This window comes from Strongylocentrotus purpuratus, unplaced genomic scaffold (assembly GCF_000002235.5).
Source record: "Strongylocentrotus purpuratus isolate Spur 01 unplaced genomic scaffold, Spur_5.0 spur5_scaffold_10, whole genome shotgun sequence".
Classification (NCBI taxonomy): Eukaryota; Metazoa; Echinodermata; class Echinoidea; order Camarodonta; family Strongylocentrotidae; genus Strongylocentrotus; species Strongylocentrotus purpuratus.
In genome coordinates, this window is record NW_022145595.1 from 27,665,385 (window position 1) to 27,681,053 (window position 15,669).

Here is a 15,669-nt window from a genome sequence, read left to right on the forward strand (position 1 = left end):
CAAAATGAAAATGTGACTTAAAGGTAATAACAAGTTTTGGGAAATTTTGAAAATTATGTGGAGAGTGATTCTTTATAATTTTGATATGTTTGGATGCCCATGTGGATGTATTATATGCACTAGAAAATTTAGCCCCTAAAACACTTCTGCTTTCGAGAAAAATGGAATATAAAAATTTACCGGTACTCCCGGTAAACTTTGATAAATTTCAAATAGCGCCTATGGCCGTATTATGGTAGCTGCGACCATGAAAATCTCAGAAAATGTAGTTGTGATATATAATTTTCTTTTTTTCTCTGTTTTGTTGTTTTTCTCGTTCCAGTTTGCTTTTTTCCTCTCGATCCTTTTGTATATATTTTCATCCTCTCCTTTTCAAATTTCAAGCTATCCCTTTTGTAAATATTTCCCCCATATTTAATCATGTGTAGTTTTGATAACTTTGAAACATTTTAAAAAGTGAAACATTGATGGCTTATGTTATATGGGGACCTTGCTCTTACAAGCCCAGTTTTTCTAAGGTCTCCACTTTCTTTCATATTTTCTATTATTAAATGTAAAAATGTTGTGAAAGAAATAAATAAAATGAAACTTGAACCTTGAACAAATGAGGGGGCATAGCGATTAAAGTTGGAGAAAGGTCGGACAAACATTAAAGAGTTATGAGTTTGTTCAACTTCAAGTCGAGGAATTCTAAACTTAGAATGGTAATGAATACTCTGTCAACCTATTTTCTACATTGACTCTAGAATCACTTTTTAGAGGCAACACTAAAATATATATATATATATATATATATATAAAGAAACCTACACAAGACGATCAATGAGGTGCTCCCAGAGGGGGTAAACGAAGAGCGATTATCCATTCTTTTTAGAAAGTATTTGACCCATTTTTTTACGTAAAAAGTCCGACATATTTCTATAATAATTTTGTTCCTTACGACATGTTCATATATACTCCAGATGGTCCGACCACAAAGCAGATGACAACAACGACACAACCGACAACCACACCGATGGCAACAACGACACAACCGACAACCACACCGATGGCAACAACGACACCACCAAGTATGTTGGCACCTATGTCTAAACTAAGATACGATACGATACCTTTCGCAGGCTACGATGCGAAGTTCGTTTATGTCTGTACATTCGAGACACGGACAAAATACAAACAATTAACACCTGTCACAATCTCAAATCATTCAAAGCAAGTGCCATTGATGATCATACCAATAAATAAGGATAATTAGGGAGATTCACGGAGCCAAAGGGGGGGGGGGGGGGCTTCTGAAAAAAAGGGGATAAAATATTCTCGCTAAGCTGATCACCCTCCCCTGCCCCCCCCCCCCCCAGGTGGCCCAAAGAAACAAAGATTGTACATGTCCTTTACTAAAACTTTAGAAAAAAAAACGAATTCTACTACTATAGCCTACATTAAAAAACATTAAAACATGTACTTAGAGCAATCGTCGTTAATGAAAAATCCCCTATTTAGGAGTATAGGTGGACAGGGGAACTAAAGGGGGCCGGTACGGTACCCCCACCTGAAAAGAGGGATATTATTGCGAGGATTATTTTTTTCTTATCCCAGTTTCCCTACTTAGCTAATGTGGGATGGCGGGCAGGATTCCGTAAATTTATCAAGACCCCGCCCGCCAAGCGTTACTAGGAGGGAAAGCAGGAATTTACAAAATCTTACTCCCGGTGAAAGAAAAAAAGAAAGAAAGTAAACTTTTGCTCGTTTAATTTCTCACCCTTCTAGGACAATTGGAACATGTGTGTAAAAATCATTTCAAGCACCTGGACTGTACACCGGAAAATGTCGTCATCTGCAGCGCCTTTTACGGGCGGAATGACAGCACCATATGTCCAAGTGACGACGCCAATACCTCCAACATGTGTTTCGAAGATGTTACGGATCTCGTGCAAGGCAGATGGTGCAGAAACAAGCCAAGCTGCTATGTTCATGGGCGAGGTTATCTGCTTGACCACCCATGCCTTTCGAACCCTGAGGCCTACTTGCAAGTCACATACACATGTGGTGCTGGGCAATGTGGTAAGATACTTATAGACCGATTCAGTTTCCATGGTTTCTGAGAGCACTGTAATACCCTGTCTACCATAGCTGGGGGGCATCCAAGAGCATAACAAAATATGATTCAATGTATCAGACAGGTGCATGGCCGTCCTTAAACAAAAGCGGGCACATTTTAAAATATTATTCAGTGTATTTGATGGCTCCAGTAATGATGGTTAACACGTCCATGTTCACCTCTCTAAATAGATCGTAAAAATGCTCTTTTTAATAGCATTATAAACACGACAGCAATTCTGGGCCATGGGGTAGCTAAGTTATCCTTATTAAGAAATCAACCACGGGGGAGAAGTCACCTTGAGCACCAAACATCATCTGCGTAATTCACTTTCTGAAAGGCACCCTCAACGAGGATCAACTTGTGGATGTCCTAGCACCCACCAGGGAGAAAACTGTGAAACAGGTAACTTATATGTCAACGTTTTTCCCATTCATTTTGTATCAAGCTTTCAACAAATAGTTAAATTCAAATTAAAATACGTGTATATAGGACTTATTCTCTCTACTTTTCATCTTTTTTTTCTTCAGAGATTGATAGATAGATAGATAGATAATTTATTGGTGCATATTCAAAACATAAAAATTTGGCCTCCACCGGCAGCACATAACACAAAATACAAAGTTGTTACAAAATAATTGATGAGTCACATAATGTACATGAATTCAAACGAGATCATGACATTAACAAAAAGCACTGTATAAATTACATAGTAATAGGAAAAACTTATGAAAGAAGTCGACATTTAAAGATTAAGAAGAGAGAAAAAGGTCGTGAGGAGACTAGATTGAGGAGCAAAAATAGTAATAAGAGAGAGAGAGGGGAGAAAGGGGGAGAAAGACAGAAAAGGAGGGGAGAGAAAGAGGGAGAGATAGAAAGAGAGAGAGAGAGAGAGATAGGAACGAAAGGTGGACACGGTGGAGGAAGTAAAGGAGAGAAGAAGTTATAAATAGAGGGAGGGGAAAGAAAAGGAAAAGGAAGGGGGACGAGTGATGTAACACCATGTCAGAATGGAGGAACCTGCACTTTTGTTGATACTACTCGAACCTGGGGATGTCCTAGCACCCACCAGGGAGTAAACTGTGAAACAGGTAACTTATATGTAAACGTTTTTCCAATTCATTTTGTATGAAGCTTTCAACAAATAGTTAAATTCGATTTAAAATACGTGTATTTTCGGCTCATTCTTTCTACTTTTCATCACTTTTTATCTTCAGAGATTAACCTTTGTGATGTAACACCATGTCAGAATGGAGGAACCTGCACTTTTGTTGATAGTACTCGAACTTGTGAATGTCCTAGCACCCACCAGGGAGAAAACTGTGAAACAGGTAACTTATATGTAAACGTTTTTTCGATTCATTTTGTATCAAGCTTTCAACAAAAACTTAAAATTCGATTTCAAATACGTGTATTTTCGGCTCATTCTATCTACTTTTTATCACTTTTTTCTTCAGAGATTGACCTTTGTGATGTAACACCATGTCAGAATGGAGGAACCTGCACTTTTGTTGATAGTACTCGAACTTGTGAATGTCCTAGCACCCACCAGGGAGAAAACTGTGAAACAGGTAACTTATATGTCAACGTTTTTCCAATTCATTTTGTATCAAGCTTTCAACAAATAGTTAAATTCAAATTAAAATACGTGTATATGCGACTTATTCTCTCTACTTTTCATCTCTTTTTTTCTTCAGAGATTGACCTTTGTGATGTAACACCATGTCAGAATGGAGGAACCTGCACTTTTGTTGATGGTACTCGAACTTGTGAATGTCCTAGCACCCACCAGGGAGAAAACTGTGAAACAGGTAACTTATATGTAAACGTTTTTCCAATTCATTTCGTATCAAGCTTTCAACAAATAGTTAAATTCAAATTAAAATACGTGTATATGCGACTTATTCTCTCTACCTTTCATCTCTTTTTTTCTTCAGAGATTGACCTTTGTGATGTAACACCATGTCAGAATGGAGGAACCTGCACTTTTGTTGATAGTACTCGAACTTGTGAATGTCCTAGCACCCACCAGGGAGAAAACTGTGAAACAGGTAACTTATATGTCAACGTTTTTCCCATTCATTTCGTATCAAGCTTTCAACAAATAGTTAAATTCGATTTAAAATCTAGAGTAGTTGCTTGATACCCTTTAAAGGTACTATGTCCCATTTGCAAGCCAAACAAAATGAAAATGTGACTTAAAGGTAATAAAAAGTTTTGGGAAATTTTGAAAATTAGGTGGAGAGTGATTCTTTATAATTTTGATATGTTTGGATGCCCATGTGGATGTATTATATGCACTAGAAAATTTAGCCCCTAAAACACTTCTGCTTTCGAGAAAAATGGAATATAAAAATTTACCGGTGCTCCCGGTAAACTTTGATAAATTTCAAATAGCGCCTATGGCCGTATTATGGTAGCTGCGACCATGAAAATCTCAGAAAATGTAGTTGTGATATATAATTTCCAAACGGGAATAGCCAATCGGTCGATTTTTAGCCAGAAACATTGTTTTATAGCTTAATTAATATCTTAGCTTATTATTCACAATTTCATAACTTTAGACTCGATTTCAACCGCGACAACGATCACTGAATATTGTAGGATCGCATATGCTCCCGATATGTTCATTTGAACCAAATTCATGACCCTATACCAAAACTTTGTATTACCTTTAAGTGATACCAATACAGTATAGTAATAGTCTGATTTTCAGAGCATTGTACCGAATGGTCGTAAGTTTTGTGCTGCGCAAAGATTCAATCAGTTTGATTTAAGCCATTACAAGAAGTGGGTTATTGATGTAGACAAAATATGCTCATGTACCCTTTACAGCTCATTTTATGTATGTTATTAGTACATAATAATAATAATAATAATAATAATAGTGGGTTCTTGTATAGCGCTCATGTCCCATTTGCAGCCAACATCGAATTCTGTAGAATTTTGCAGCAATTATGAACATGTGACGCATGTCCTATCTGTGAAATTTAAACATTCAAGCATGTCCTTATATTTCAATTATGCAAGGAAACCCGTTAACTTTCTAGACCTCGCTGTCAGAATATTGAGTGACGGACTGATTTTTGTTTGTTTTGGTAATATAACATACATAAAATGATTTATTTTCCATTAATTATAATTTCTAAGTTCAGTGTCATATTTAGCTGTTGAATTTAAGAAGCAAAGTCATACTTATGTGGTCGTTTGTCTTTTTTTGATTATTCTTTGCAATATCTTTCAGCTGACACCATCCCTTCAGTTGTGACTCAGTGTCCTTCAAACTTTAATACGACTGTGCCCGTTGGCCAAACGATAACATTCGTTTCATGGAACATTCCATCAGGAATAGATGACTCCGGCACGAAGTATCAAGTCGTTCCTTCTCGCGGACCGGGTGTGTTCTTCCTAGGAATACATGATATTACGTACACGTTCACGGATCCAAGTGAAAATGAATGGTATTGCACGTTCAGAGTTATTGTAGTTCAACGTGAGTATCTTAAAACATCTTTACTTAGAATTCCATTCATTCATTGGAATCTCTTTAAGGGACTATGTCCCACTTGCAGCCAACATTAAATGATGTAGAACTTTGCAGGAATTATGAACGTGTCACGTATGTCTTATCTGTGAAATGTAAATGTTAGCAGTGTCCTAATATTCCAACTATGCAAGGAAACACCTTTACTTTCTTGACTTCACTGTCAGACACTATTGAGTGGCTGACCGACTTCTTTTTTTCTTTGGTAATAACTTACATAAATGAGCTGTAAAGGGTGCATGAGCATTTGTCTACATCAATAACCCAATTCTCGTAATGATGATGATGATGATGATGATGAACAGCATTTTTATGGCGCCATATATCTTTCAAACATTCAAAGGCGCGAGCTCCTCCAATAAACTGATTGAATTTTTACGTAGCACAAAACGTACGACCATTCGGTACAAGGGTCTGAAAATTAAGCTATTACTTTATTGATTGCCATCACGAAAGTCGATTCGACAACTAATGGTCGTTATTTTCCGGTTTAAAGACATTTTAAACCCCTTTTGTTTTGAGGGAAGTTGTAAATGCCGTTTGAATTTAACCTTTTCATTATTTTGTTGGCCTGCAAATGGGACATAGTACCTTTAAAGGGAAACTTGTCTTAAGTCTCTGCCTTTTTAGACCCTTAAAGGGATTGGGTATCTTTGTCTCAGATTCTGAAACGATAATTATAAACCTTTAGGTCAGTCAGGAACCCCATGAATTTTACAAGCCGATCGCCTGTCTATTTATCAAGATATTTATGATTGAAATCAAAATTTCAAGTCTTCAGTCTACTGGGGAAAAGGAGTATGGTAAAACCGGTCACTCAAAGATTTTACTTTTTGAGGCACTTCACGGTCATTTTGAAGCGCAAGTTTTTAGGGCTTCAATATTATACCATATTACAGACACTGATAATACGTAGGGCCGTGCATCTCGGATTTAACATGATAAACGATGACTTTAACAGAGAATTTATACGTTCTTCTACTTTTCGTCCTCTTATCCTCTCTTTCTTTTTGTCTTTCTTTTGATCATGTAGGCTGAGTTGATCCTGATGTTGCTGTCGTCCCTGGCCACGACGCAGGGTCCAGTAGTGATTACAATTTAATAATTGAGTAAATTAAGCAATATGAAACTGCACTAGGTAACCCAATGGTGACAACAAGGGAAATTCAACGTGCATGATAGTCGAATGGCATTATTTGTCTATAGTGTCATATAAGCATTACACAGACTTTCATAAGAAAACAGGGCATCTTTCAAGGCTCATTTATTATACAAATATACACTGCCTTGAGAGGTTCTGGTTGAAACTATGCGCAAGAGGTGACTCCAATAGTACTATTTGCTGAGGGGCGCAGCCCCGAAGCAAATGGTACTTTTGGAGTCCCCGAGGCCCATAGTTTAACCAGTACCTCGAATAGAAGGCATGGTATATTTGTTTTATATCCTGCATCAAAAATTTATTTAAAAAAAAAAATAATAATAAAAAAACATTTTTGGGAAGAAAAAAAATTTTGGAACAAAAAGAAATGTTAATTTTTATCTAAAAAGATTTAAAATATTTTGTATTCATTAAATCAAGATTTGAAAAAAAAAAATGATTCAATTCAAAAAAAAAAATTCACATTTTTTTTCAACTCCCAAATAGTAAACCAAAATAGTACTCTCATATAGTACTTTCTAAAAATAGCTCAAATATTTTTGGTCATGTGACGAGCTCTCAACCAATCAAAAGCCAACAAATTTTTGATGCAGGATATAATAATCATTATTTGTGTGTCCCAGATTGTAATATTTGAGCTCTCAACATGATTCTCCTTTGTTTTTAAAGCAGTCTAATCGTTTTCGCACAGCACATCACCAGAATAGCTTAAGGGCAATCCAACATGTGTGCTTTCATGCGTAACAGAGCAAATAATTATAAGGGAAACAGGATGGCAAAAGTTTGAAATTAATCGGGCAATTATTAAAAAGTTATGAATGTTTGAAATATGAAATCACTACATCTGTGCGAGTCTCAAGATGGCAATTACGGTAGGTGAATTGTGACGTAGTCACGGACAAATTGCTCGTCTGTCGGGAACAAAAACATCATTAATTTATGTTTTTGGCCTCCTAAGCACTTTCTCGGTTGGGGTACTACTCACAATCTATAATGGTTAGCATATTATCACAGGTCCTCTAAAAAGAATCATAATAATAATTACATTTGAGTATTTTTTTGCGTTGGAACGGATTGGACAGTTGTCCAGCACTACTATGCAAGTAATTTGAAGTATCCATACGTAAAGTGATTACAAATTCATAACTTTATTATTGTTGGTCCGATTTCGATCAGACTTTAACCAGTCTGTTTTTTACTCTTTTGCTTACACTCAGATTAATTTGCTATTAAGGATGGATTTTCGTTTAAAAGAGATTTATCTAAGGAATACATTTTGGTTTAAAAAAATGAATTTATAAAATGTTTAGCACATAATTTGAAGAAAAATAATCCTTTTGCAAAGTGGAATTTCCCTGCCTTGTCACTTACAGGCGTAAGGCCTGTTGCAGTCATTTCGGCGGGGAAATTGTAAATCATATGAATGTTTTGTAAGTCATATGAAATTTAGTCATAGCATATTTAATTTCCTTCATTACTGAATTTAAAAATGTAAATGGAACTATCGTGTATAAGGTGTTTAAGATCTCATAATAAGTTACGTCAAAAATCATTGACATTATCATTAATATTTTTATGTAAATTCAACAATTCATTTAGAAATCTGACCGTGAACGGCTTTACGTAATGTCAGCTTAGGTCATATGCCATTTCATTTTGTCTCTCTATATATAATCATTAAACTAAAAACATATGTGATCTTATTATGAAAGTTGAATAGAGTGAACATAAACTGTAATTCAGAACTAATGCCCTTTAAACAGTTATTAATTATTTCCTTTGAATCCCACATCGATATCACATTTGGTTCAATTACCTCAACCTATTTACACCCACATGTTCTAGTCTAAACATTATGACAGTAAAAATAAGTGATCTTTTGAATACCAGTAGCTGTTTCAATGCTGTGATAAAAACCAAAAGGGGTCTATTTAAGGTTTTTGAAGACTTTCGCTAATATGAACTCATTAAAATTCCCTGTTGTTTATGTTGGGTTTTTTAAAATCATTTTTCATATTCTTCTTCGACTTCTCATCATCATAGTCATCATCATTATCATTAACATTATAATTATTATTTTTGTTTTAGATACGTTCGCAGATACAGTTTTGGTGAACCCCTTACAATTAGTTTTTATAACGTGTATGTGTACATGCAGCAAGTGTAAAGAAAAGAAATCCATACTGAATACATTGTACCTTTCCCCCATTAGGATACAAAATCTACATGTATCATGTGGCGTCAATTTGACCAATCATGTTGCAAGATTCTGGTATGTGGAAAGTGTATATGATAGTTATTAGGATTGGAAGACGTCCACATAAAAATATATTTATAATTATATACATGGATATTCCGATAGTTGCATACGTGCTATCCCCTCTATGATAAAAGTTGACTGAATTCCACTTGTTACAATTTTTCTTCTTCTTCCAGTGTAAGTGCTGCTTCAAGGTGATGAAGATAAACGCCCTGATTGTGTGTGTATATGTGGAGACTTTCACATATCCTGTTATTCCATAATTTAATTTGTGTTCTTGTTGTGCAGGTGTAAGTAAAAAAAAAAAAATTAAAAAAAAATTAAATTAAAAAAAAAAAATCTTCAATATGTCTATGTATAATCGGATTTATTTGAAATATATCATTATTTTTCTTCTATGATTACTGTATTTTATTTAGTACTGTAGTAAATATATCGGCTTCAATGCACTAAATGTAAAAGTATTCATCGTACGCATATTTCATAAGCTCTAAGTTTTCAAACGGTCTAAATGAATCAGCTTTTCCTCCTTAATGGAGTAACAATTATTTGTTTATTTTGTACACTTTTGAAGTAAAAAAAAAACAAACTTGTTAAGTTAACTTTGTGAATGAACATGTTTAGTGAAATAAATAAACGGGAGATTGACATTTGGACGGAAAGAAAATGGCAAATTTCAACCTGCGTTGCCAATTTAGAGACTTTTCAGTGATCATAATGATTACTTTCGATTAAATATCTGAACGTCACAATATACGGCAACAGGAAGGGACTAAAATTTCACAGGTATTTTTGAACATTCGGATGCTATTTCAGAGCATTCGGCTTGGACAAAAATATTAAAATGACCTTACTTGAGTTATTAGCATCAGATTCGTGACAATATGGGTGCAATGGGGACGACATTTTTTAATGTTGAATAATAAGAATGGATAAGTCGGTGATATTTGAGAAATAAGGGCACATGTGAGAAGGAAATCCATTCTCAAATCACACAATACATTAATGTATTTGCCCCCCAAATTTGTATTTCCCAGAATCTGTTATATGTGTTCTTTCTTGTATTTTACTAGATAGCTGACGCAATATTACTGCGTTGTATTAGTATTTTTTAATTTTTATATTAAGAATTCACTTAAGTAAAATGAACGATCGTGTATTCTATGGAAACAATTGTGTCTCGTTAAAAACATTTTAACTGTCTAGTGCTTAACGAGGTGAAAGGGGTAATATAAAAGAATACTGAACTTGAACTAAATGAATTATTGATGACGAAAGCAAAAGTAGAAGGGTACTATTAATACGATATCTCTTAATGAAAGATGATTAGAAATATAATTTCCTTGTGATAAGGCCTATTGTTCATTTATCAAATTTGGAATATGTAACAAATTATGTAGATACATTATGGAAGAAGTCTTCATGAATCAAAATAAATTATGTATCCTCGTTTGTAATTTTGGAGAAGAAATACAATTTACCTCTTCCATCTTATAGAAATGAATATAATACCTGCTAAAAATCGTTAATGTCACACTGTGTTGTTTTAGCCCTACTGCACTACGTATAGCTGATTGCGCTCTCTATATAGCAAACAATGCCTAGACGATGACCATTGGTCCCCATGGTCCCCTTTTTCTTATATATGCTAATTGAGAGCTGATTTGATGAGATAACCACCTGTCAGTGACCATGCAGGGAGGTATAATGCCTCCTGGCCACACTAGTGCAGATAGTCTTTGAAGAAATTGTCTTAGTGTTCTCAATAACAATAAATTTAACTCGTAGTTGAAGTACATATACGTCTCTGCTGTTTTTATTCCTAGTCTCTTTGGTCGTTATTCTATTTACATAGGAAATATATATATATTAATATATAAACCGTCCGTAAACTATAATCATAATATTTAGTAAAGGTTATATTTAATACCGACTCTACAAATCCTACACAATCTATGTGGTTCTGGTCTTAACCATGACGTAAGCAATTTAATTTTGACACAAGTAAAGAAACAAACAAGTATTTGTGAGCAAATTATAAGGCCTATGTTAAAGAGTTTGTAATAAAAATGACGGAAAGGATTAAAGAAGAGAGAGACGGAGTGGAAAGACAATATGAGTCGGATTATCTTTCTTTGAAAGGATAAACACGGCCATGACGGTAGACCGTAGATTGAGGGTCTGCTCGTTATTCATAAGGAAAGCTATTCATGACGCGGAACTTCCCATACCTGGAGGACCGCTATTCATAAAAACGAAAAGGGGGTCATTATTCATAAAGAAATAAGACTGTTATTGTGGGATGGGGTCGCTGTTCATAAATTGAGGGTCATTACTCCTAAGGACCGCTATTCATAATACGAAATCGGGGTCGCTATTCATAGGCTACGACATAAAGAAGGGGCGCTATTCATTAATTACATTGGGGGTCACTACTCACTAGGCGTTGTAGCGTGCGCCTGTAATTCAGCTAAAAAGTGGAAGTTACAAATTGATTCAGCCGAGCACGCAGGTTCGAAACTGAGTCACGTCTTTCGGATGGTGACGTTTAAAGGTCGGTCCCCAGATGTAAATAATCATATCTGATTGATATACGTCTGTAAAAACCCACACACACACACACACACACACACACATAAGGATCGCTAGTCATAATACGAATGAGGCTCTATTCATAAGACGAGAAAAGGGTCGCTATGTTAATAAAACGAGGAGAGGGTCGCTATTCATAATACGAAATGAGGTTCGCTATTCATAATACGAGGAGAGGGTCATTATTCATAATACGACGAAGGGGTCACTATTCATAAAAGAAGAAGAGGGTTGCTATTTAGACTCGAAGAAGAGGGTCGCTGTTCGTAATAAGAAATGAGGGTCGCTATTCAATACGAAATGAGGGTCGCTGTTCATAAAACGAGAAGAGGGTCGCTATTCATAATACGAAATGGGGGTCGATATTCATAATACGAGGAGAGGGTCGCTATTCACAATAAGAGAAGATGGTCAATCGTTATTCATAATACGAGGAAGGGGTCACTATTCATAATACGAAATGGGGGTGGCTATTCATGATACGGAGTGAGGGTCGCTTTTCATGATACGGAGTGAGGGTCGCTTTTCATAAAAATTATTTTAAAAATGAAATTTAAATCACTAACGCCATAAAATGAATTATTTCTTTTTTTATGTACCTTCGTCATTCAGCCTCTGATGAAGATTCTGATTAAAAATCCAGGCCCTATAATTTTCTTGTACCTTGTTGACCGGCTTAAGGAATCAGAGAATCGGAAGAATGCCAAAACTATGGGTTTTTTATTGGTCAATATCACCCTTATTAATTAGAAAGCGGGCGAAACGGTAAGATTGTAGTCATATAGTCAACGATTTTCACTTTCATTGAGGTCCTTTATATCCCCCATCATTCAGAAGAATCGAGCAATGATATTGATGTATCACTGACATCTTAAATACACATTTGTAAGAATCTTATATGGATCACTGTGATGAAAATAAATAAAATAACGAAATAATTATAATCATTCCGTATTATGAATCGCTTTGAGGGCTAAGACCCCCCCCCCCCCACACACACACACTCAAATCAAAACGAAAACAAACATCATTTATTTTCTGTGTTTGCTTTGAATTTATCATGTCTCGAATTAATAAATGTCCGCCCGCCCCAACTCCAGAAAAGCAGTCGAGGACAACCAAATGATTTTTTTGGGGCCTTATGTGGATACAGCCCACGCGGGTAGCATTAGGGTGAGTCTGTGTTTTCACACCCCAAAACTAGATGAATTTTGGCAACAGGAGAATGTTTGCAAGACATTTTGCATGTTTTCGGCGCTAGTTTGGACGTTATTTGTTGTCGGATAGCTTAGTGATCGTGCTACAGTAGGCTATGGACTGGACTCAATGGATTCTACATTGATGTAGTGCCATTGTTTGTGTGCACACACTAGAGAGTTGATTCTCACTCGTGCCGCTTTAACATTCTAGCCCTCATTTGCACACCATCCCCAATATAAATTACAATCCATGGATAGATGTTCTTAGGCATATAATGGCAATCCTCTCTGTAATACAGAGCACACAGATATTTACTGTAATGTTTAAATAAAACAGAAGTAGATTTCTTTCATTTCCTTTGAAATTTGATAATAATTAACCCTCCACAACCATTCTGTTGAAATAAATGAGATCAACAAATCTTATTCACATCTCGTTTAAAGACTGCTGGTTCATTTGCTCTACACTTTAATGAGGGTTATGCTTATGCATGCCTCAAGAGTTTCTATTCATATAATTTCACAAAGATTAGAACGGGTGTGCAAATGAGGTCTAACATTGAAGTCGATTATATTACATGATACCCCCGGATGATACCTCTCATTCTTCCTTATTATGTATCTCGTCTATCTGTACACAATGTCTTCCACAATTTGATATGTTCCGAGCTGACACCTTCCTCTATCTACCTTTGTTATATGCATTGTACCTCCAATTTCAAGAATAATTCCATTAATATTCATACTTAGTCATTCCAATAGATAATACTATTAGACCTCACCACAAAATATGACAATCGTGTGACATTAAAGCACCATTGGTCATTTTCTGTGCCTGCCCCACAATAATTCTAATTCTGAAATAATCACATTTTTCAAAAGAGAGGAACGACTTAAAAATTAAATAACGAATCACCTAATTCGTCACAACGACGAATTCAAGTTTAGTTATTATCATTATTATTTTAGTTGATGCACATGTATCTCATTGGCCACACATTTTATTTGTGATGGCTTCCTCAGCCTATAGTAACGTCACATTTTCACTCTTGTACTCCTTATCTCTCTTGTATCTTTTCATTCACCTCATTATATTTCTGTTCAATATTTTCTTGGATGGTGTCATGAAGTCATAAGGAGTCTTATCTAGACCAAAATCACTTTGCATGCTACATTGTATTACATCACTTTCTACATAAAGACACAAATTATTGCTTCATTCTACACAAATACATGGAGACATCAATGCCAACATTAATTAGTACTCTTTGTTTAAAACTACATATTAAACTGCTGCATTGCGGCTTATCGATTAGGCCAGTGGCTGATCATAGAGTAAGTGACCCTTTTTCTTTTCTATTTTTCATGGTACAACTCTAAGCGAGAGAGAGAGAGAGAGAAATGCCAACATAATACAATTTTTTTTTTCTTAATTTGGTTTATCTCTACTATTTGGTTTCCATGCTTTGGTTTCGCAATCATATAACACTATGAATATGACGGACAAAGAAAGCGGACAAAATATATAGTTCCTCAGGTAGATAAAGGAACATCCCTTCACTGCTATCATGTAAAAAGGTGAATATGCATGTGACACCTGTTCTACACATTTGTACATAATAGCAGTGAAGGGATGTTCCTTTGTCTACCTGAGGAACTGTATATTTTGTCCGCTTTCTTTGTCGGTCATGTTCATAGTGTAACCCGCTAAAATAGTACAGTGCATTCAACGTAGCAGTAAGCATAATTCGTGACGAGCATTAACTAATGCGCTCTACCAATCAATTCCTGATCACTACAGGGTACTTCTGTGACGAAATTTAGCTCGTGCAATTATATTTCAGGGGCATCGATTTCGATTTTCTTTTCCATTTGGGACCGGGGGTGGGGGGGGGGGGGGGGTATGCCGCACTAGTTTGGTAATTAACAAACGCATTAGTGGTGTATCCTGGAATCATAAACATAAAGGGAGGGGCGGAAACCATTCCAGACGAGAAGGGGGAGGGGTTGGGGGAATGCATCTTGGCATCCCTGATTTTGTTTCCACTATCAAATATGACACTGCACCTGTGCGCTTTATATCGTAAAGAAATATGAGCGCCCTTTTATTTCCATTACAAATGGACGATCATGCCGAAACTCATTGAAGTAGTGACAACAAATGTTTATATTATATATGAGTCCGATTGCGATGAAATGCTCCTACTACTTTGAAAGGCGATGTGTTTCTGAATGAAATTGCATCTCATAATTCTTCATTTTGCGAGAAGGATTTCTAACCTTGTTTGTTACATTGAACTAGACATTGCGACTATTTTTGGGTTAAAAATGTTACTTAGCTATGAACATTTTTGTTCAGTACTCTTAAAAGACTTGGGAAATGTTTCAAAACAGACAAAAAAAGATTTGAACCGCTTTCTTTCTTTGAATTAACCGTCGTAAGTGCAAGTTCAACCGACAGCATTGATGCACGTGTTTTAACCCTAATAAGGCCGGGCTATTTGAGGTCTTAGTACGGCCGGGGGGGGGGCATTATGGCCCCCCCTTAAGATCTTGGCCGCGAAGCGGCCGATCGCCGCGAAAAAATTTGCACGCATGTCAAGTGAAGTTTATAGAATAGTATGATGATTTCAATTTTTTGAAAAATTCACTAATTTGCATATTTATGGTAATTTATGCAAATAAAGTCATAAAACTCACATTTTTACCCATAAATCATATATTATTCATAGTTATGCATTTTTTTCACTACATATATTAATTAGACCATTCTGAATAATAATACGACAAAAAAATTTGGAAGAGCCAGCTTATTCC

General features: G+C 35.7%; 1 protein-coding gene and 1 long non-coding RNA gene across 2 annotated transcripts; both read left to right on the forward strand.

Moving 5' to 3' along the window:
* The first annotated feature begins 921 nt into the window (after window positions 1–921).
* Window positions 922–6,972, forward strand: LOC105437547. The gene is made up of 4 exons (XM_030979956.1): window positions 922–1,070; window positions 1,768–2,061; window positions 5,343–5,591; window positions 6,676–6,972. Exons 1-4 carry the CDS (start codon window positions 944–946, stop codon window positions 6,678–6,680), a joined length of 675 nt encoding a protein of 224 aa, XP_030835816.1. The 5' UTR covers window positions 922–943; the 3' UTR covers window positions 6,681–6,972.
* On the forward strand, window positions 2,457–4,083 carry LOC115921776. The gene is made up of 3 exons (XR_004063106.1): window positions 2,457–2,503; window positions 3,796–3,909; window positions 4,036–4,083. It is a non-coding gene; the product is annotated as an uncharacterized LOC115921776 (long non-coding RNA).
* Window positions 6,973–15,669: the final 8,697 nt, after the last annotated feature.

Bases quoted from the DNA above. Each gene is read 5' to 3' on its own strand.
- LOC105437547 (XM_030979956.1), top strand. From the start codon at position 944: ATGTTCATATATACTCCAGATGGTCCGACCACAAAGCAGATGACAACA. The intron at 1,071-1,767 runs GTATGTTGGCAC...TCACCCTTCTAG, and splicing joins GGCAACAACGACACCACCAA to GACAATTGGAACATGTGTGT. The intron at 2,062-5,342 runs GTAAGATACTTA...AATATCTTTCAG, and splicing joins ATGTGGTGCTGGGCAATGTG to CTGACACCATCCCTTCAGTT.